Raw genomic sequence first — 22,101 nt, forward strand, 5'->3', positions numbered from 1 at the left:
TGTCCCTGGACACAGGTGGTTATAAAGAAGAGCTAGGAGACATTCGTATCCATTGAGGAAGCACCTGATATGTAGACTCTCTAGTGTGTGTGTGTGTGTGTGTGTTTTAATTGTGAAGGTATTCATTCTCTTAATTATACCTCTGAAAAGTAATGAGAAAGGAGAGAAACATTGTTTGGTTGCGTCAGTCACAGAAATGGCTCCTTTTTTTTCACTGGAAAGCGGTTTAGACTAGTTGGTGATAATGAATATGGAAAATATTTGAGCTGATCATTAAGCAACAGGTACAACAACTTTGTTTGTGGTGTTTTCGTTAGTGGACATGAAAATCTAACCATCCCCTTTGCTCTGTTTCTCTTTCATAGGAGGCTTTTGGAGTCATCTCTTATGTCGCAGTCTCGGTATGACATATCTGGCTCCCGGGACCATCCTATTTATCCAGATCCTGCCAGGTGAGTCTTGTGGTCAGTGCTATTGATGTTTTACTTGTAATTTGAGAATACAAAAAAAGTTCCACCAAGCATACTAGATTAGCATGTAGCACACACTACAAGGACCAACAATAATTTGCCACTTGATAAATGGGGGTGTCAAACATTGTCGATTTGCCCTCGGGTGGTTTGAGTAAAAATAAATCGAAACTGCAGAAATGATATTGGACCCAAATGTATACATTCTCTTCATTTTGTTTTCTGTCTAACAATCACTGAACATAAGGGAGACTGTCAGGGATCATTGACAATTCTAAAAACAATGGATAGAGCACCATTTTATGGCAAATATTGATGCCAAGGAAATCGGACACTTTTTCAGTTCAGACCTCAGTGTAGTGCTCTAACGGGTGCAGACAAGCCAGCAAACAAATGGAAAATGGTCCCACTATCAACATCATTATTTCACTAGCCTCGTAGAGAACCAGGCTTCCCTAATCCTGAAGTCTGGCCTAAATTAGCTAAAAAGGGTTGGAGACTTGGTCTAAATCTGATGCCTCACAACACGTCAAACCAATCCAATGCCTTGCTTGGGTGGAGCTTAAGATGCAGCACTCCCTCAACAGTCATGTGGGGAGGGTTCTTGGAATGTAACGTCCAATAAAAATGTAGCTACTGGAAGCCAGCGGACCATTCAAACCGTTTTGGCTCATACAACATTTTTCAGACCTCCAAAGGAGGCGTGACGACAACATTTTTGGAGGACTAACATTTCACTAACCTGTGCACACTTGTCTCTGTGTGGTTCTCAGGCAACAGTATGTCATAGCGTTGACATTATATACTGTAAGACAACCTAGACAGTATAGCTTCAAGCATATGATGCTTACATGAAGTATTGTCGAAGGTAATTTCCCTTGAACATCTGCCAGTAGGCCAACCGTGTAGCATATATTAACTTTAATGCATGCTGTTCTTTGAAATCCATTATCACTGCTATAAATGGAATTGTAACTGGTCGTCGTTAAATATAAATGGAACTAGGACATGGTGTTTTCATGGTAATACATTTTTATTCATTGCAGCCCTACACAAGTTGTGATGTTTCTTAGACTTTTGAGCAAAGATGTTGATAACGTCACCACTATCTGTGTTCCTACCTTTCTGATACTGCCTTGCTGAAGAGTGATTCATTACACCGGGTCTGCTCTGAGCCTGGAGGTTCTGAATTTAGTGTCTGGGATTGAATGCCAGCTGACCTCCAAGGTGGTGACCTTGTGAGGTGGATAGTTGGGCCTAGTCCTCTCAGTAAAAATACATTCATCTAGGGACAGAGCTGTTCCGCTTAGGAACCAAGGTGCTATATAGAAAATCAATGTGTGACCCAGAGCAGGGACATAATGATCAGTACAGAGAATTTTTGTAGAGAGTGGACACTTGACTATTGACTGCTCACTCTGTCGTCATTTGCTTTGACCTTTTGATCTTAAACGCCTATCTAGTGGCGAGGATAGCGCCGACACTTCCCTCTCACCTCGTTATTCTCTCTCACATGTATTTATTTAACCCCTGTGCGGCGGGACGGACATCCAGCGAAAAATCATATCGCCATTTAGCATAACAAAATTTAATTTTTTTTCATATTTTTTTTTTCAAATTATATCGTTTTATAGATACACCTCTCCTGAATCGAACCACGTTGTCCGATTTCAAAAAGGCTTTACAGCAAAAGCAAAACATTAGATTATGTTAGAGGAGTATATTGTAAAAGTAGCCACAAAGCCATTTTCCGACCAACCACATGCATCACAAATAACCAAAAAACAGCTAAATGCAGCACTAACCTTTGACAATCTTCATCAGATGACACACCTAGGACATCATGTTACACAATACATGCATTCTTTTGTTCGATAAAGTTCATATTTATATATAAAAACAGCATTTTACATCGGTGCGTAACGTTGACTAACTATTTTCACTCAAATGCATCCGATGAAACAGAGCTACAATTTACTAAATTACTATTCGAAAACATTTTAAAAATGTAATATTGTCATTCTAAGATTTATAGATGAATATCTCTTGAAAGCACCTGTAATGCCAGATTTAAAATTAACTTTACTGGGTAATCATACTTTGCGATGAAAGGGTATGTGATACTCTGAAAAATAGTCTAACGTTACAGGTCAGCGCCATCTTGGAACAATCGCATATCACATCTAGTCTTGTATACTATTGTCAATAATCCCTTACCTTTGGTTGTCTTCATCAGAAAGCACTTCCAGGAATCCTAGGTCCACAACAAATGTATTTTCGTTCGAAAAAATACTCCTTTATGTTCCAAGAGCTTGTTCTTGTTAGCGCGTCTGAAGGCTGCTCCAAAACTTCCGTCGGCCACGGGACAGCCATTTCGAGAAAATGCATTTTTTCCCCATTTAGGTTCGTTCAAACGTTGTATAACATAAATCTTCAGGGCGTTTTTCAACAAGAGAGCCAATAAGATTCGAGGGGGACGATTGCATTGTGTTTCAAAACGTTTCGAAATGGGAGGGTAACCAGGGGCGTCGGCGTCATAATGGTGATGGCCCTCTCCGTGTGACCACGTTCCACTGCGTCTCATTCATTCAGTTTTCACAGTAGGAGTCTCAAATCACTTTGTAAAGACTGGGGACATCTAGTGGAAGCAATAGGAAGTGCTCAATGAACCATAGCTCACGGTGTGATTAATAGGCAACGTGATGAAGTTGAGTTCGCAATTCAGAATTCCACTTCCTGTTTCGATCTGTCTCTGGGTTTTGACTGCCATATGAGTTCTGTTGTACTCACAGACACCATTCAAACAGTTTTAGAAACGTTATATGCATATCCTAGCTTCTGAGTTTGAGTAGGAGGCCGTTTAAAATGGGCACAATTTTTTTTCAAAAATCGCTTTAGCGCCCCCTATCCTAGGGGAACGCCAAGAGGTTAAACTTTATTTAGGCAGGGTGGAGTTCCATTTAAGACCAACGTGTCTTTTACAAGGGAGCCATGCATGACTAACGCTTACACAATCAAGTCAGCATAGGCGCATAGAAAATACAGAACCTTCAAAAACACAATCATAAAAAAAGCAACCACATTCCTCAGTTAACTTCATCGGGGTAGTGTCTGAGCGCTGTGTCTGAGCGCTGTACTCAGATTATTGCAAAGTTTGCTTTCGCCGTAAAGCTTTTTTGAAATCTGACACAGCGGTTGCATTAAGGAGAAGTGTATCCATAATTCTTTGAATAACAGTTGTATATTTTCTAAACGTTTATGATGAGTATTTCTGTAAATTGATGTGCTCATTTACCGGAAGTTTTGGGAGGAAAAACATTTCTGAACATTACACGCCAATGTAAATTTTTTTGGGGGATATAAATATTCACTTTATCGAGCAAAACATGCATGTATTGTGTAACATGAAGTCCTATGAGTGCCATCTGATGAAGATCAAAGGTTGGTGATTAATTTTAGCTGTATTTCTGTTTTTTGTGACGCCTCTCCTTGCTTGGAAAATGGCTGTGTGGTTTTTCTTGTCTAGGCGCTGTCATAACATAATCCAATGTTATGCTTTCGCCGTAAAGCCTTTTTGAAATCGGACAGTGTGGTTGGATTAACGAGAAGTGTATCTTTTAAAATGGGATATAATAGTTGTATGTTTGAGATTTGAATTATGAGATTTTTTTTTTGTTTTGAATTTGGCGCCCTGCTAATTCACTGGCTGTTGGCGAGTGTGTCCCGCATACCCCAGAGAGGTTAAGAGGTCCTCAACCAACAATCAGAATTTCCCAAAAGGCATATTCAGACTGAATATAAGGATCCGTTAAAGGGATTCTACTTTGAAAATCCAAATCTAGTTCCTCTTCCATTTTAATATCCTCAAACATTCAAGAGTAAGAAGTAGGCTAGGCCTATCTGCAAGAGTAACAGTTACAAATAGTTCCCACATGAAAACATTTCCAATGTGTTCTGCCCATGAACATTTTCTTACATGCTGTCAACCATTTAATACAATGCATTGAGACCACTGAAGTATCTGAGGTGAAAATGGGTCCTTTTTATGGCCAGTTCCTAGACATTTTTTTTTCGAGGGAATTACAAAAATAATTTCCATTGAACATTGTGAGAAAGCTACTGGGGCTTTGTAGGTGCCTTGTCATTTGTAATTTGCCAGTATGGCTTGCATCCAGGACAGAACTACATTAAGAGTAGGTAGTGTCCAAACTCAGATTCTCTGCTGTTAACCTGTTTCAGAGCTTGACAGTGTCTTTGATAGTGTTTCCTCGTGGGCAGACCCAGATATTCATGGCCACTGCTGTTCCTTCTCACCTCCTGGAGTATTGGGAACTCGATTAAAAAAATAACACTGTGTACCCTGTTACCTTCTCTTCCCATTGCATTCTGAACTCCAGAGTAGAGATTTATGATTTTAGTTTCTAAGATATCAAAATATGGAGCCTGCCTCCTTTATTTTGACCATTTTGAACATGTTTGTCCCCTGTCACATCAAATTCATAAAGCTTCAGTGGAATTGATGCCAGATCTGAAAAACGAATTTGTAGAGTCAATTTAGTAGCACTTTTAATACTTGCCAGGTGTTGATTTATTTCCCTGTACTCGTTTTCATTTCCAATCCAGAATTTTGCATTGTAATCCATTTGCTGACCCCCTGGGCGTCGTGCAATAACTTTGATTAATGTTCCTCAGGTTTTTCAACCTATAAACTCATTTGTGACATGAACAGCTATACAGAGATTGCATAGCAGGCTACACTATAACTTGAAGAAAAATGTACTTAATACCAAAGTATTGCATGCTCCTTGAGCCCTGGTAATACAGTACAATCACTGGGAAAGCTAGACTGAGGTGTGCACACAACTTGACTAGTGATAATTGCATGGATGGGTGTTGGTTTTGAAAAACCCTAAACCCTAATCTTCTGCGAGTTAAGTCATCTATTTAGATTTGTGGAGTGTCAACATTGACTGTCCCAGACCACCTCGTCTGCTGTCAGCAGCAAAAACGAACATATTTACTTTACTGATTTAGCGATATCTCTTCATTCACCTCTTCTGACTCTTGAGCTTTGTTTACTCAAACCAACATTTTGGATTAAATCTAAATACTGTAGTCTGGCCCTAGCTCATAACTTTCCAGTTTAGGCTATTATTTATTTAACATCATACATTTTCCTTGATTTGGGTACTCCGACTAGGCTGTAGATATACCATACAAGCTTTTCAGATTCCAAAACAATTTCTACACAATGTTCTCAGCTTAGCGAAGCCCGACGAAGACAGTTGATAGGTTAGCATTTACACTTTGCAAAAATGTTTTTGTAATCAGTCAATTGAAGTAAATTCATTAGGTCCTAATCTATGCATTACACATGACTGGGATATATATGCATCTGTTGGTCATGGATACCTTTTTAAAAGGAAAAAAAGCGGGCATTGATCAGAACCATTCAGTATCTGGTGTAACCACCATTTGCCTCATGCAGCGCGACCTCCTTCGCATAAAGTTGATTAGGTTGTTGGAAAAAAAAGTTGATTAGGTTGTCCCACTCCTCTTCAATGGCTGTGCGAAGTTGCTGGATATTGTTGGGAAATGGAACACGCTGTTGTACACGTCAATCCAGAGCATCCCTCACATGCCATGGAAGAACTGGGATATTTTCAGCTTCCAGGAACTATGTAAAGCTCCTTGTGACGTGGGATCGTGCATTATCATGTTGAAATATGAGGTGATGTCGGCCAGTTGAGAACAAGTTCTCATTTACAACTGAGACCTGGCCAAGATAAAGCAAAGCAGTGCGACAAAAACAACACAGTTACATATAAACAAACGTACAGTCAATAACACAAAATAATAGAAAAATGTATGTAGTGTGTGCAAATGTAGGGAGGTAGGCAATAAAATAGCCCTAGAGGTGAAAATAATTACAATTTTGCATTAATACTGGAGTGATAGATGTGCAGATGAGGATGTGCACGTAGAGCTACTGGGGTGCAAAAGAGCAAGAGGGTAAGTAATAATATGGGGACGAGGTAGTCGGGTGTGCTATTTACAGATTGGCTGTGTACAGGTACAGTGATCAGTAAGCTGCTCTGACAGCTGATGCTTAAAGTTAGAGAGGGAGATATAAGGCTTCAGTGATTTTTGCAATTTCTTCCAGTCATTGGCAGAGAACTGGAAGGAAAGGCGGCCAAAGGAGTTGTTGGCTTTGGGGATGACCAGCGCAATATACCTGCTGGACCGTGTGCTACGGGTGGGTGTTGCTATGGTGACCAGTGAGCTGAGATAAGGCGGGGCTTTAGCTCGCAGGGTCTTGTAGATGACCTGGAGCCAGTGGGTTTGGCGACGAATATGTAGCGAGGGCCAGCCAACGCGAGCATAAAGGTTGCAGTGGTGGGTAGTATATGGGGCTTTGGTGACAAAACGGATGGCACTGTGATAGACTGCATCCAATTTGTTGAGTAGAGTGTTGGAGGCTATTTTGTAAATGCCATCGCCGAAGTCAAGGATCGGTAGGGTAGTCAGTTTTAACGAGGGTATGTTTGGCAGCGTGAGTGAAGGAGGCTTTGCTGTGAAATAGGAAGCCGATTCTAGATTTAATTTTAGATTGGAGATGCTTAATGTGAGTCTGGAAGGAGAGTTTACAGTCTAACCAGACACCTAGGTATTTGCAGTTGTCCACATATTCTAGGTCAGAACCGTCCAGAGTAGTGATGCTAGTCGAGCGGGAGGGTGCGGGCAGCAAACAGTTGAAGAGCATGCACTTAGTTTTACTAGCATTTAAAAGCAGTTGGAGGCCATGGAAGAAGTGTTGTATGGCGTTGAAGCTCGTTTGGAGGTTTGTTAGCACAGTGTCCAAAGAAGGGCCAGATGTATACAGAATGGTGTCGTCTGCGTAGAGGTGGATCAGAGACTCACCAGCAGCAAGAGCGACTTCACACATATATACACACACACACACACACAGAGAAAAGAGTCGGCCCGAGAATTGAACCCTGTGGCATCCCCATAGAGTCTGCCAGAGGTCTGGACAACAGGCCCTCTGTCCAGGGCACAGCTGGGAGGCGGGGTCTATAACAAACGGCAACGGTGAGAGACTTATTTCTGGAAAGGTGGATTTTTAAAGTAGAAGCTCGAATTGTTTTGGCACAGACCTGGATAGTATGACAGAACTCTGCAGGCTATCTCTACAGTAGATTGTAACTCCGCCCCTTTTGGCAGTTCTATCTTGTCGGAAAATGTTTTAGTTAGGGATGGACAATTCTGGATTTTTGGTGGCCTCCCTAAGCCAGGATTCAGACACGGCTAGGACATCTGGGTTGGCGTAGTGTGCTAAAGCAGTGACTAAAACTTAGGGAGTAGGCTTCTAATGTTAACATGCATGAAACCAAGGCTTTTATAGTTACAGAAATCAACAAATGAGAGCGCCTGGGGAGTGGGAGTGATGCTGGGGGCTGCAGGGGTTAACCTCTACATCACCAGAGGAGGAGTAGGATAAGAGTACGGCTAAAGGCTAAAAGAACTAGTCGTCTAGTGCGTTCTGAACAGAGAGTAAAAGGAGCAGGTATCTGGGCGCGGAAGAATACATTCAAGGCATAATGTACAGACAAGGATGTGGTAGGATGTGAGTACAGTGGAGGTAAGCCTAGGCATTGAGTGACGATGAGAGGTTTTGTCTCTAGAGGCACCATTTAAGCCAGTAGGCTTCAGGATGGGCCTCAGGATCTCGTCACGGTATCTTTGTGCATTGAAATTGCCATCGATTTAAAATGCAATTATGTTTGTCTGTAGATTGTGCTTGGCCATACCATAACTCCACCGCCACCATGGGGCACTCTGTTCACAGCGTTGACATCAGCAAACCGATCGCCCACACAACACACTCTGTCTGCCATCTGCCTGGCTCAGTTGAAACCAGGATTCACCCGTGAAGAGCGCACACCAGTGTGCCACTGGCCGTCGAAGGTGAACATTTGCCCACTGAAGTCGGTCATGACGCCGAACTGGAGTCAGGTCAAGACCCTGGTGAGGACGACGAGCACGCTTCCCTGAGATTGTTTCTTAGAGTTTGTGCAGAAATTCTTCAGTTGCGCAAACCGATCCCGCAGGTGAAATAGCCGGATGTGGAGGTCCTGGGCTGGCATGGTTACCAGTGGTGGGAAAATGTACCTAATTGTCATACTTGAGTAAAAGTTAAGATGCCTTAATATAAAATGACTTGAGTGAAAGTCACCCAGTAAAATACTACTTGAGTAAAAGTCCAAGTATTTGCTTTTAAATATACTTAATTATCAAAGTACATGTAATTAATAAAATATACTTAAGCATCAAAAGTAAAATTGTAAATGATAAAAAAAATCTTAATAAGCGAACCAGACAGCCTCATTTTCTTTTTTTTAATTTACGGATAGCTAAGGGCACGGTCTAACACTAACATATAATTTACAGACGAAGCATGTGCTTATTGAGTCCGCCAGATCAGAGGCAGTAGGGATGACAAGGGAGGTTATCTTGATAAGTGTGTAAATTAGACAATTTTCCTGTCCTTTTGGATGTCAGGGAAAATATATGGAGTATAAAGTACCTAAAGAAGATTTGGAATGTAGTGAAGTAAAAGTAGTCAAAAATATAAATAGTAAAGTACAGATACTACGTAAGTAGTACTTTCAAGTATTTTTACTTAAGTACTTTACACCACTGTTGGTTGTGAGGCCTAAAATAACGTTGGAGGCGGTTTATTGAACCACACTGTAACTATGGCCATCAGAGTTGAAGCATGGAAGATGGGGAAGTTTACTTTTTTGAAGAAGAAGCCTGCTCCATTTTTACAGTATGTGGGCTCTGACAATACATGGTCTTGGATTTGTTAAGGTTTTTCTGGTATTAGCACTGCTTTCTGCCTGCTTTGCTTGTTTTTATTTGTCAGTTCAAAAAAAGACATATCTACACTATACATACAAAAAGAACGTGAATGGGATAGCACGAGTCAGACTTATTTCCGTTGTGGTCTCTTGCTCCTGGGTTATCTGATCACCATTGATTTTAGTTGTGTGTCCTTGCTGTGTTCACAGGTTGTCCCCTGCTGCATATTATGCCCAGCGGATGATTCAGTACTTATCTCGGCGGGACAGCATTCGCCAACGATCACTGCGCTACCAGAGCCGACTGCGGCCTCTCTCATCCACCTCAGATAGCCCAGGAAGCAACTCCTCCCCCTCCGTTGAGAACAACGAGGTGGACTTTGAGGAGTTTGAGTGAGTCGTCTTCTACCTACAACATCCAATGCCTTTTGTATCCCTTGACTATTGTTTATGAAGACATTTACAGGACACATTATGATAAAACATCCTACAATTGTTGAGAGCGTTGGGATTTATTCATGGAATAATTTGCATGAAACCATAACATAGCAGAATGCTGTGATTTCTCTGTCAGTGGATTTGGCTGTGAAGTTAGTGCCACCATTGCCAATGGGTGAGGGGAAATGATTTTCCTGCATTATGCCTCCACACACCCTCGGTATGATCTGGAGTGCATAATGACTAACAAAGCAAGCAGCTGAAAAACACTCCTACCAAAATAACTTGCGTATCGAATGCCTAATGTGTGGCTCTCATAGGTTGAATTTGTGATGTATTTTTCAAATTGATTAGGTTTTTTTCTTTCTCCTTCAATATGTATATGTTAATTGCCTCTGGCCTGGCTATGATAAAGGTGCAGGGGGATGGTGTTGCTTGCAGGGCCTTGATACTCCAGGGTCAGTAGTTTGGAACACTCAATGCTCCCAGGATGTATTTGAGGTCATCAGTCTTCTCAGGCCTCTGCAGACTTTGTACTGTAGCATCTTTGGCCGAATGAGGTCAAAGGAATTCCCCTGGCGCTATTTCCTCTCCAGCAATTGACGACATATTATTTATAATGATAACAACTGTTTGTCAGAATGAACAACTAAGTTATTCGTCGCTCTATCAACTATTTTTTTAGAATGCCATTTATTGTCCTTTGGGTTGGATTCAGAGTTACGTCAAACCAGCAAGGACATTTTCCTGGAGCATGTAAACGGTCCAATCACCATGTTGCTAGTTATAACTGGGTCATTGCTTGGTGTGGCGTCAGCTCCACATCAGTGCGAGACAGTGTCTGTTTTCTTCCGACAAGATTAGACATGTGCTGCCACCCTCTCGTTCATTATTGAACCTGGTGGGATTTAGGGAATTATAACAAGACGACTTGCCCTTATCCCCAATTCCAGATTTACGCTTCTGCTTACTAATTGTTTTAAATGATTGGCGTGGATCAGAACTTTGCAGCCGTAGTGAGTGCAATTAACAGTATGGGGGATGGCTCTATGCATCACAGACACAACGCTGTTGTTAGTTGAAGAGAGGGAGGGCTCAGATTTCTGGGGGTATGACGTTTCTCAACTTTCAATAATGAGTGATTGGCACCGTAAAAAAAAAAAAAAAAAGAATTTAAACAAATTTTGTGGTACTGTATGTTTTTGTGATGCGGAGCCTTGTGCACGTTGGCCATTTTGCAGTCTGTCCTAGTACCACTGTAAAGTTTTTAGGACATTCAATTTACAGTTATATTGATCAATTGCACTGCTAACTATGAGCAATATTCACAGTTAGCGATCTAGCTAATGTGTTTTGATTTCCACTTCCTCAGGTGGTGAATTAGCCCCAAATGAATTAGCCTATTAGCAGGTACACAAAATCATGTAGGCAAATTGATCTCTATTGATCAAAACATTTGGAGAAGTCTGGAGCCCTATTGTGAAAGTAAAATATAGCAACAATTGCCTAATTGTCAGCCCAAATTTTAATGACAAACTGGTTTGCACATAATAATTACTTGAATCATGCATTCCTGCTTGGACATGTTTGGAAAAACATAGTTCTTTAATCACACCATCTCAACAGTCTATTTTCCTCATTAAAGCACTGCGAATTACTTTGTGAGATTATGATTTTTTTCTATTGCGTTACACAAAATGTTGGTGCGACCAAATCGTTGGCCTGGTGCCACCAACTGAATAACTTAGTGGGACCAATAGCACCAGGGTCAGACGTTAGTCTGCAGCCCGGTCTGAGCTGTGTTTTTCTGGAGCAGGATGCTACGGGTGATGAAATAATTACAAAAAAATAATTATTAACACCATACACACTTGATAGGTGTTTTTGTTTGATTTTCACAAAATCATATATTTTAACGTGCAGAATAACTGAGAACAGATTTTCACTTTTTCTTTAAACTGGTCATGATGTGCCAGTTGCACAGTGAAAAGACATGCCCTTATAGCCAGCAAAACCCTATGGCGCTTTTGGAATGATGTAAGAATTCACTCATTGTAATGGAACCAGCAAACAGTGAAAGTAAACCTAGATTACAGTCCTGTGAAGTCATATACAGCAGCAGACTCCGACTATAGATGAATCAGGATGATGCTCCCCTTGAGAACTGCACAGAGTGACAGTAGTTGGTATTTTAAAAGGGTCTACTGAAGAAATCATTTTAGAGCTGTAGCCTAATTCTCCTCCAAACTCTCACCTTGTTTTATAACATGCTGATCAGAGAGAGAGAAGAGAACAGCAGTTTAATAATGACACCGCCGATGACGCTGTTGCCAGTTTCCACAGAAAGCAGCTGTCACTTGACCACTTATTAGCTCTCCTTCTCATCTCCTTTCCCGAATGAATTGTGGCTTAATCTAAATGAGTTAGTTTTCTACACTTGCGAAGAATGAGGCTGGACATTTCTTCAACTTACTTACGGGGGTGTCTTGTCCCCATTTTTTTGTTTTTTAGTCTGTTTGCAAGTTTGAAGTCTTCCTAGACTGATTAACTTGTTCCAGTACAAAAAAACAAATGTGTGAAATGTATGCATTCACTACTGTAAGTCGCTCTGGATAAGAGCGTCTGCTAAATGACTAAAATGTAAATGAAATGTAAAATGTTCCTTATTTGCTGGACATTTTATAACATGGCTAGCAAAATAGTTTTACTTTCGACTTGAGCTTCATACATGGAATGAAGTTATACGGCCAGTCGGCCACAGAGTATCATTGCTGTCGAAGCAAACAACATTTTTCCGGAATTAAAATGCAGTTCTGGATGACTGATGTGAGATGGGGCATCTTCAAAGCCAGAATATGACCTCACCGATTTGGTTTCTGAATTATTCCGCCAACATGACTGCCCGACTTAGAAATTAATTGCGGAGGGTATAAGAGTGTTGGCATATTTCATATCAGTTATTGAAATGTATATTTATGAAAGCATCTCTATTTCCGCCTGCTTTCTGATTTTGAATACTTTCAGAGGCTCCACGTTCGTCGGATTTCCTCTCTCTCACATCCTTCACATTGTCACAGTTTTCAGGAAGTGTAAAGCAAATTCTGAATATGAAATGTCCGGTGGATCACAGAGGCCGTGTCCTCTCAGCTGGTACGCTCTGATGGAAATATGATGCATATTTAGTTCCTCCTGGGGTCAGTGAATAAATTACAGGAACCAATGTTCCTGTTATGGCACAGTCTTCCTTCTCAAGTTCTGATATTTACATTTTAGTCATTTTTAGCAGATGCTCTTATCCAGAGCGACTAACAGGAGCAATTAGGGTTAAGTGCCTTGCTCAAGGGCACATCGACAGATTTTTCACCTAGTCTGAACAGGGATCCGAACGAGCTACCTTTCGGTTACTGGCCCAAAGCTCTTAACCGCTAGGCTTACATGCCGTCCTGATTCTATACAGTGTCTCCTCAGGCTGGAAATATGTTGTCTTTGTTTTTCCTCCTTTTGAATGTGTCCGGACTAGAGTGTACGGTGTTGTAAAAAGGGGCCTACTTTACGAGCAGTTTTTCAAACCTGTAAATGGAGAACCATTGGAGCCGTAAATGACCATCTTTATGCATTGCAGCATTTCAAACTTTTGCCACTCTTCTCTGGAGTTTCTGTTTGGCTGCTTGGTTTTTGAGGCTGCTGGATAATCACAAGCAGTACTGCAACTTTCTTCCTTTTGGTCTGGGTCTCAAGCTACTAATAAGTTAGGCCAACATCAAACTTTTAAGTGAGCCTGCACTATATAGTGAGCCCAGCTACTCAGTTAAGCTGAGGCTTTTAATTTGAGGTACTCCTTGTATATGTTTGTCTGTTATCTCCCCCTCTCTTTCTTCACAGGGATAATGGTGATCGCGCCAGACACAGAGCTCCACGCAACGCTCGTATGTCTGCCCCCTCGCTTGGCAGATTTGTTCCCCGGTGGGTGGCCCTGATATGATTAATTGATTGATTTTATTAGGAAAAAGATGCACGGAGTACAACCCAAGGGATAACACATTAAAGCGATTCCACTGGTTTCACTGATGGAATACACACAATGCAGAGAAAACAAACAAAAACAGCCATCCCTACAATAAAAATACAGCATCACACAGCATACAATAAATACTGTCAATGCTTAACTAAAAAAGAAGGATACGGGAAAACAAAAAATAGTCAACCTATCCAAACTCTTCAGTTGTCGTCCTGGACTCTTGAGTGCATTACACTTATTGGCTCTTCATATTCCAATTATGTTTGTTTTTTTGGCCAATAATATGAGCTGCCAATGACATAATGGGACTCTGTGTCCCGAGATTTGGATACAGGAAATGTTTGACATATTCTCAAACGTTTTCGTAAGTTTGATTTAGAATCCGTCTACCCAAAACCAGTGGTGAGCATTAGCATAATCATACAGCACAATCATCAGTTTGTGCAACAATGTAGAGTCCGGTAAGGCTATTATAAAGACTTGCCTATGCTTTTTAGTCCCCTATTACGCCACATGGATGGTCTCCAATTTTCTCATGTCATCTTAGTTATGGGGTAAGTAAACTCTCAGTTGTGTGATTCTATGTAACTTGATGCTTCTCTGTTTGTTCAAGGAGGTTCCTACTGCCTGAGTATCTGCCATATGCTGGGATCTTCCACCATGAGAGGGGCCAGCCTGGCCTGGCCACCCATTCCTCCGTCAACAGGGTCCTAGCAGGTAGGCAGAGTTATCCCTCGTGTTTTTGTCTCGTTTTCTGTTTTGGTATCTTGGCTGCAAGCAGAGCTGGCAATTCCTATAATATTTCAGATCACGTGGGTGCTTTAGGACCTGGTTGCCCACACAATGTACCATTTTCAGATGGATGAGCAGTTCAGCCACTCATGAGTATTAGTGCAGCAGCACAGGTAAGTGTTTGCGAAGAGGGCCTCTGCGTAATGACTGCCCTGTGCTCTCCACCCACGCTTTTGGAGCACAATCCACATGCTCCAGTGGTATTGATGTGGACGTTGCAGGTAATGAATTCGTCAACGAGAGTGCTTCAGAACCTCTTTCCCCTGCCGCCCACACTCTTGCAAACATGCTGGAACGCCCACACCAGCCCCAAAGAGCAAACTTACCAAACTATTTTTTCCCCCCTGACATGATTCATGTGTAAAAGATGTGAGAATCTCTCTATTCCTGTCTCAAGCATGCTTTTGCATTCTTAATTGTTTCTGACTCCTCATTCACAGCTCATGTCAAACCAAGCCAAATAGTCCCACTCACCCTTTGCTTCCATTGTCCGACAAGGACCGATAGTCACCGCGAGAAATTAGAGTGCTGCTGTGGCTTCAGTGTTGTTTACGGTGTTGTTTCTCATTGTACTGTATCACTGTCATTGTGTGTGTCTTGCCCACTGCTGAAACCTACGAATATCAAATGTTTTACAATTAGTGTTTCCTTGCATGAAAAGTTCCTCCGTTTGTGTGTGTGTGTGTGTGTCGTCTAGTTAATAAACAGAGAAATTACACCAGGTTTCATGCCTCTTGAGTCAGGAGAGATGTTCTCCGCCCAGCCCTCCATTTGCTTCCTACGCTGATTACTGTGACACCTGTGTTGATGATGGTTTGTAATGTTGCTCTTGAAATGCCACCGTGGCGTATGGGCTGTTTGACTTTAAATTACCTTTCACAGCCATTCAGCACAGCTCGTTCATAGATGGCCTAGTCTTCTTTTTGTTTTTGGATGTGTGAAAATTGAGTACTGGCATTTTTATATATTAATATTTATAATTTTCACCAGCAGAGGACAGTAGTAACCATATACTTGTATATGTGCCTTTTTATGTAAGAGATAGAAATGCAAATCTTTAATCATTCCAAAAATAAATAATGCTGGTTCACATTTATATAACTGCCAGTTATCTTTTTTTTCCATGACAGGGTTTTGTCTTTTAGGGGTTCACTGTTAAATGTTTGTGATACAAAAAGTGCATTTTAATTTAAACTTGCATAAAGACATGAGGTACAGTGGACATGTCATTCAGAGTTTAAGAGACAGGCTAGACCCGGTTTAGCCGCTCAACTATGTCCCTTCCCATCTTGGTGGCCAATCGGTGTCTGAGCAGAAAGAGAATTTGTAAATGGAGAAGGTGACCTGTGATGACGTCTCATTGTCACCCCAAAGGTCAGGAGAGACGGGAACAGACATGGTGATATTACCTGCTCAGTCTTGTAACCCTGAGTGAATCCACTGCCATTACCAATCCAAGTGGAGAAGAACCGTGGAGAAGGACTGTAATGGTGTGGACAGAGAGGGTTACAGGTTCAGTCAGCACACAAAATGGAAATGATCAGATAGAAACACAGACAATGGTTGTTCAGAATATTTTGGCTCATTTTCCCACTATTTTCATCGTACCAGTAAATCATACATCATTAGTCTCTACCATCTCCTGTCTATGTCCAACTTCCTTTCAAAAATCTTATTAGCACCATATTTTCGATGCCAGAAACCAAGTAGCAAGTATTGTATTGCGACGCATACTATAGAGAAGTTGCTTTTAGTTCTGCTCTATCTCTCTTGTCCCCTCTGGCGTTTTCTCCTTTGACTGGGCTGGTGGCAAATGTGTCAGCTTTTCACCCCTCTGTGCATTGACATGTTGGTTGGGGCATCACAGATATGCATGCAACATCGATATTGCTGGAACTGATGACACCCTTGCGTAAAAACCCTCAGCCGTACAGCTTTTAATGCATAACACACAATACTTCACATCTGTACACTGCTATTTCATGCCTCAAATCTTTTTTTCTTGGACGTCTTTCTCTATTATTTCGAAGTTCTTCCCTTTTCGATAAATGTATTATTTTCTTCAGTTTATTGCTCGCAGGCCACGGCTTATAGTCCTGTGAAACTTTGATAATGTGAGATCTTGTTAAATGTTTTATGGCTGAGTTTTCAGTGGCCTGTGACCATAATCTAAATCAAATGTTAATGTCACATACAAATATTTAGCAGATGTTATTGCGGGTGAAGCGATATGCTTGTGTTCCGAGCTCCAACAGTGCAGTAGTATCTAAAGATTCACAACTATACACACACATCTAAAAGAATGAAAATTAAGAAATGTATAAATATTAGGACGAGCAATGTCGGAGTGGCATTGACTAAAATACAGTAGAATAGAATACAGCATATACATATGAGATGAGTAAAGCAGTATGTTAACATTATCAAAGTGATGAGTGATTATTTATAAAGCAGCTTCTAAAGTGCAGGGTTGAGTAACCGGGTGGTAGCTGGCTAGTGATGGCTATTTATTGGCTGCTCTTATATTTTATGAAATTAAAGGCACAGTGTCGTCAGCAATAGGGCAGTGGATTTAGCCCAGAGCTTGTATTCTCATCATTGGTTAAATGTAGTGCACATTACTCAGAGGTCAAACCATTGGCATGTGTATGATGCAATATAGAATGGTTTGTGCTTTAATCCATACTGTTATAATTCAATATTTAGTATCAGGCTCTAAGTGCGTGTTCAGATGTGGCAGTGAGAGTACCTGGAGGCATGTTGTATCAGTGAGACAGGAAGTCTTAATTCAATAAGGCAGCTAGCTCTAAGACAGTCCGTCGGTCATGTTGGCTCTTTCCCAGAAGTTGTACAGCAAGGGGCCAATGTTCCTCTTCCCCCACTTGGGCTTTGTCTTGGGACTGCCGCCAAACATAAAAATATGAACTTCAGGGAAATCACATGTGCAGCCAAGTGGAGAGAGGATATGCCAGGTGTATTTTATTATGTGACGCTCCAGCTCTCTGACATACTGTGAAAAGAGGGGCTTGTCACTCTCTTGTCACTTTGCCCTGCTTCAGTCCCCTATAACCTCATTCCCCTTCGATCTCTGATCAGTCCCTTTCTCTCACTCGGTTTGCATTCCCTTCACCCCCACCCTGTTTCTGCTTCACCCCTCTTCCCTCTCCTCCAACCCTCCGCTGTTGTCTTTCCAGCTTATCCCTACACTCTCTTTCTCTTCAGTCCCTCCATCCTAAATCCACCTCTCCTCCAAAGTAAATCTCTTGATCTTCTCTTCTGTAAGGAGCTACTTCTTGCTGATGTGTAGAAGAAAACAATTCCCTCCTTTTAATGTTCACCCTTTGAATAAGTCATATAATTTATTCTCATGTACCTTGGAATTTGCAGTAGCAGCTCCCATGCTGATAACAGGTGGGAGGGTTGAGAACCGCATTATACATGTTAAAGAGTACTTCATGTTTTTCTTTGATACCTTCCTGACAAAAGTAAATATGTGTAACAGAAGGCATATTTTGAGGTATAGCTTATGTACACGAGCAAGTCCCAAACTGATGTCTACAGTGTACCGCCTCCTCATTTCCAACACCTCTTCCTGATCACTGCTTCAATTGTTTCTCTGCTCAAGTTATTTTCTTTAGCTGTGCAATTGTGGCCCCTCATCAGGAGTTCAGTTTTTTTTTTTGTGCCCCCCCATCACCATCCTAAGTTGCCCATCTCTTTTCAAAGTACACCATCACCCAGTTAGCTCAGGCTCTGTCAAACCAAGATAAGTCTGACCGTCATCACCATGTACTTTGTATTGGGAAAGCTGTTGAATATGCATTGCCTGCACTTTGTTAGCCCTCCAAAAATATGCGTGCGTAGGCTATCCCCCAAAGCCCAATGGGAAAACTGAGCCTCCGATTAGAAGTTTCCTGTTGAAATGCATTAGCGAAGAGTAAACCATACTGTTTAAATGTTCATATAAAATTTAGTTTTTGTCATTTGCATTTTTCACATGTATTTGCTCTTGAAAATAACAAAGATACGATTTGTTACTGTGAACGGTTTGAATCAAAGCGTCCCGGCTGGGGTTACTGAGTGCTTGAGTGGCTGCATTAGAATATCTTAACGGGTCCTGACTCAGTAATGCAGTAGTCTCTCTTTATAGATGGAAGGGTGACTACCTTTTTTTTTCCCATTATGGGAGCTCTCTTGGAGGCGTTTGATGCTGTGGTTGATGGACACTCAGACAGAGCAGTGTAGTGGTTTTAGTGTGGGAGAGCCTGCCAGAATCATGCCTGTCATTTTAATAGGTGTAACTGTTGAACCCCCTCTTATAAGAGTGGAGTGGATTGTCATGGTGTTGAGCAGCGATCTCCAGTATGGCTGATTGCATCCCCACTCCTGCTATTTTCCTCCTCTCTTTTACGTTTCCTGTTTGGGTAACTTTCAGCGGATATAGAAAGTGTGAAATGCATTCGGCTTCCTCTCTGTTGTCTTGTTTCCCATTACAATTTGTATTATTCTCTTGTCAATGCTCTTGGGTTTTGCTGAAGTTGTGCAGTGGTTGTCTGATAATGATGTTCCAACTTCGGTCAGGGAGGGTTATGTAACAGTATGATAAGAATGTTAGAATATCTGAATTTTCTTTTCTGTGATCAGACTGCAGATCGGGCTGTTACTAGCCTAAATTCTGACTGGATACTGACGGCCTGCTGTCTGCTACCCGGTTGTCACCACTGAATGCTTATGTGCACTCACCATAGAAAAGTGGAAGTTTCCAGCTGTCAGCATTAAGCTCAATACATTGGGGATTTAGGAAATGTCCTGCTTTTGGACTCATTTCTCCATTGCCAGACGGGCAACAGATTTTCTGTTGTGCAGCGTGTCATATCCCAGGAAGTGTACCCAGCTGAATTCTATGTGCACAGGGCCTGCAGAAGATGTTGTACCCTCCTAAAATAACCCTAAAATATCTAGGATATTAATAGACTGTATCATTTTATTCTCAATCTTTCATCAGGATGCAATAAACCAAGACTTTAGAGCAGGGGTCTTCAACCTTTTCTTGCCCAGGGACACCTGCCTAGGCAAGCCTGGCGACCAAGGGACCCCCATCATATATTAGCACAAAACAAATGTTCTCGTCTTTTCTTAGCAGGTAAATAGCAAGGAGAAGTAATCAACATTATTAGTAAAAAATGTTGTTTGTATTTTGCCCCACTTTTTTTTTTCTCCCCAATTTCAATCTTGTCTCATTGCTGAAAATCCCCAACGGGCTCGGGAGAGGCGAAGGTGGAGTCATGCGTCCTCCGAAACATGACCCGCCTAACCGCGCTCCTTAACACCCGCCAGCTTAACCCGGAAGCCAGCAGCACCAATGTGCCGGTGGAAACACCGTTCAACTCGCGACCGGGTTCAGCCTGCAGGCAGCCGGCCCGCCACAAGGAGTCGCTAGGGTGCGATGAGCCAAGTAAAGACCACCCTGGCCAAACCCTCCCCTAACTCGGACGACGCTGGGCCAATTGTGCGCCGTCCCGGGCTGTGCCACGACCGGTTGTAGCACAGCCTGGGAATGAACCCGGTTCTGTAGTAACTCCTCTAGCACTGTGATGCGGTGCCTTAGACCACTGCGTCATTCGAAGGCCAGCAATCAATATTTTTTAATTAATAGATTTGGTACATAGTTTTTTTTATTTTGACCTCCCCATATTATAAATGGAGTAGGAAGTGTGAACTCTAACATAGCCTATTAGATAGAAACGTAACTCCAAACACATTTTCACAAATAGCAGCAGTCAAGAAAGCTTACCAGTGGCACTTGCCGCGACTGGTACTAAATGTCAGATACTCCAGTTTGTGTAATTTGCTCAATATTAGGAGTTGAGAAATAAAGTTGACATCATTTAGAAATTATATTCCCTTTTCTACTGGAGGTAATTCAAAATGTTTATTTTGTTGTTACTAGCAATATTCATAACATTGAAATAAAAATACATGCTTTTTAGTTGTGTATTTTTATTGGACCCCCTGCAGTACCTATGGGTCTGTGGACCCCCGGGTTGAATACCCCTGCTATGGTGTATTGTGCATGTTGTCTAGGGGTAGTGTTGAACTGTGGCTGTGGAGCCAGTGATGGTGGCCATTTACTTGAAGAGGTTTCTCAACCCTTCTAGGTCTTATGAAGGAGGGACAATTTATGGGGATAATTCAGGATGAGCTGAGTCAGAGTATATGGCAGGAACACACCAGTGCTCCCTCATACTGTTATGGGCTCTTTAAAATCTTGCCTGGAAATTCCCAAAGGATATGCATTTGGATTTTGTAACACTTTCCTGAGAGCTGTGTCGGACAGCTGACAGCAGCTTTCTCGTCACCAAATGATTAAAAAAAAGTACCTACTTAATCCATGAAGTATTTTTTTTATGAAGTAAGTAAGTGCTAAGTGTCATCAGAGGCCCAGTGGTTAGAATAGAGTGGTGTCTACAGTATTATATTAAGTTATTGTTCAGAGATAAAATAACCATACACTATTCCTTTTGAAAAATTCACTCTACAGAGACTCCATCTCCTCTCTGCTCTTCGATATTAAAAATGGGTTTCAGGAAGGCATTGGTAATCACTCTGCCATGCTTTAGGCTCACTTCCACTTTTGAGTAAAGCACACTGGCGGTGTGGTGAGTGGCAGATAATCCTTTTTTTTTGTAGATGAATGGTTTGTTGATTTGCAAAACACAGGTAATGCTGGCTCAGTCAAACCTTTACTTGGCGGAGTCTCACAAAATTTAAGAACGCTCAAGCAGTAGTTGGACACTGGACTCTAAAAGCTACACCTCTTCTGCCGAAAAGTTCTTCCCTGTCCAGTTATGGCCTCTGCATAATTCATTCGTCGTTCTGCTGTTTTATGGTACCTTCAAAATGGGTACTTGGATGAGCCCGAAAGCACATCTCTTTGCAGGCTGTGCTACATTCCATCTAAAGGCCAGTTACAGCCTATATGGACTTTCAGAGCATGAAAAATGGGTATAGACCTAATAGTTTGTAGTGGAGCTACTCCCTTAGACACATGTTCACACTGACTCAATCTTGCACACGCACACAGATCTAAACCACATTTGGCTCGTTTTGACTATTGTAACATTTGCTTGCTTTCGGATTCTGTCAGGAATGGCCGACTAAAGGTATGTGGTTGAAGTTAGAACTGATTGACATTTCTACTGGCAAAATTGAAACTGTTTAAACTGTCAGAACAGAGACTGACTGTCGGTCTGATTCCATTTCTATAATGCCCCATCGTGTTGCATTCCTTACATTATTTCATAGTGTGGCTAATGAGATTAGCATTGCTCTTGTATTAGGGCTGTCATAAATATTCCCTGGTTTTATTTGGAGTATTTTAATCCTGTTATCAGCCTTTAAACATTATTTGAATTATTTTATATTCAACAAATCTTGGCCATTACCTCTGCATCGTCTCTTTTCATTTCATCAGTCATGCCCCAATGCACTGTGGATGTAACCACAGCAACCAAATATG

The 22,101-nt window shown here is 41.6% G+C and overlaps 1 protein-coding gene across 5 annotated transcripts in view; it reads left to right on the forward strand.

Moving 5' to 3' along the window:
* Positions 1-22,101, forward strand: part of LOC106587104 (activating molecule in BECN1-regulated autophagy protein 1A) — a 105,936-nt gene that overhangs the window by 15,348 nt on the left and 68,487 nt on the right. For all 5 annotated transcript variants that reach the window (XM_014175101.2, XM_014175104.2, XM_014175105.2 and 2 more), the window contains 4 exons: positions 366-452; positions 9,545-9,727; positions 13,655-13,735; positions 14,404-14,507. In XM_014175101.2, coding sequence (XP_014030576.2) covers positions 366-452; positions 9,545-9,727; positions 13,655-13,735; positions 14,404-14,507 — 455 coding nt within the window. The remainder of the gene's footprint in view (positions 1-365; positions 453-9,544; positions 9,728-13,654; positions 13,736-14,403; positions 14,508-22,101) is intronic.

The sequence above is a fragment of the Salmo salar genome, chromosome ssa26, assembly GCF_905237065.1.
Source record: "Salmo salar chromosome ssa26, Ssal_v3.1, whole genome shotgun sequence".
NCBI lineage: Eukaryota > Metazoa > Chordata > Actinopteri > Salmoniformes > Salmonidae > Salmo > Salmo salar.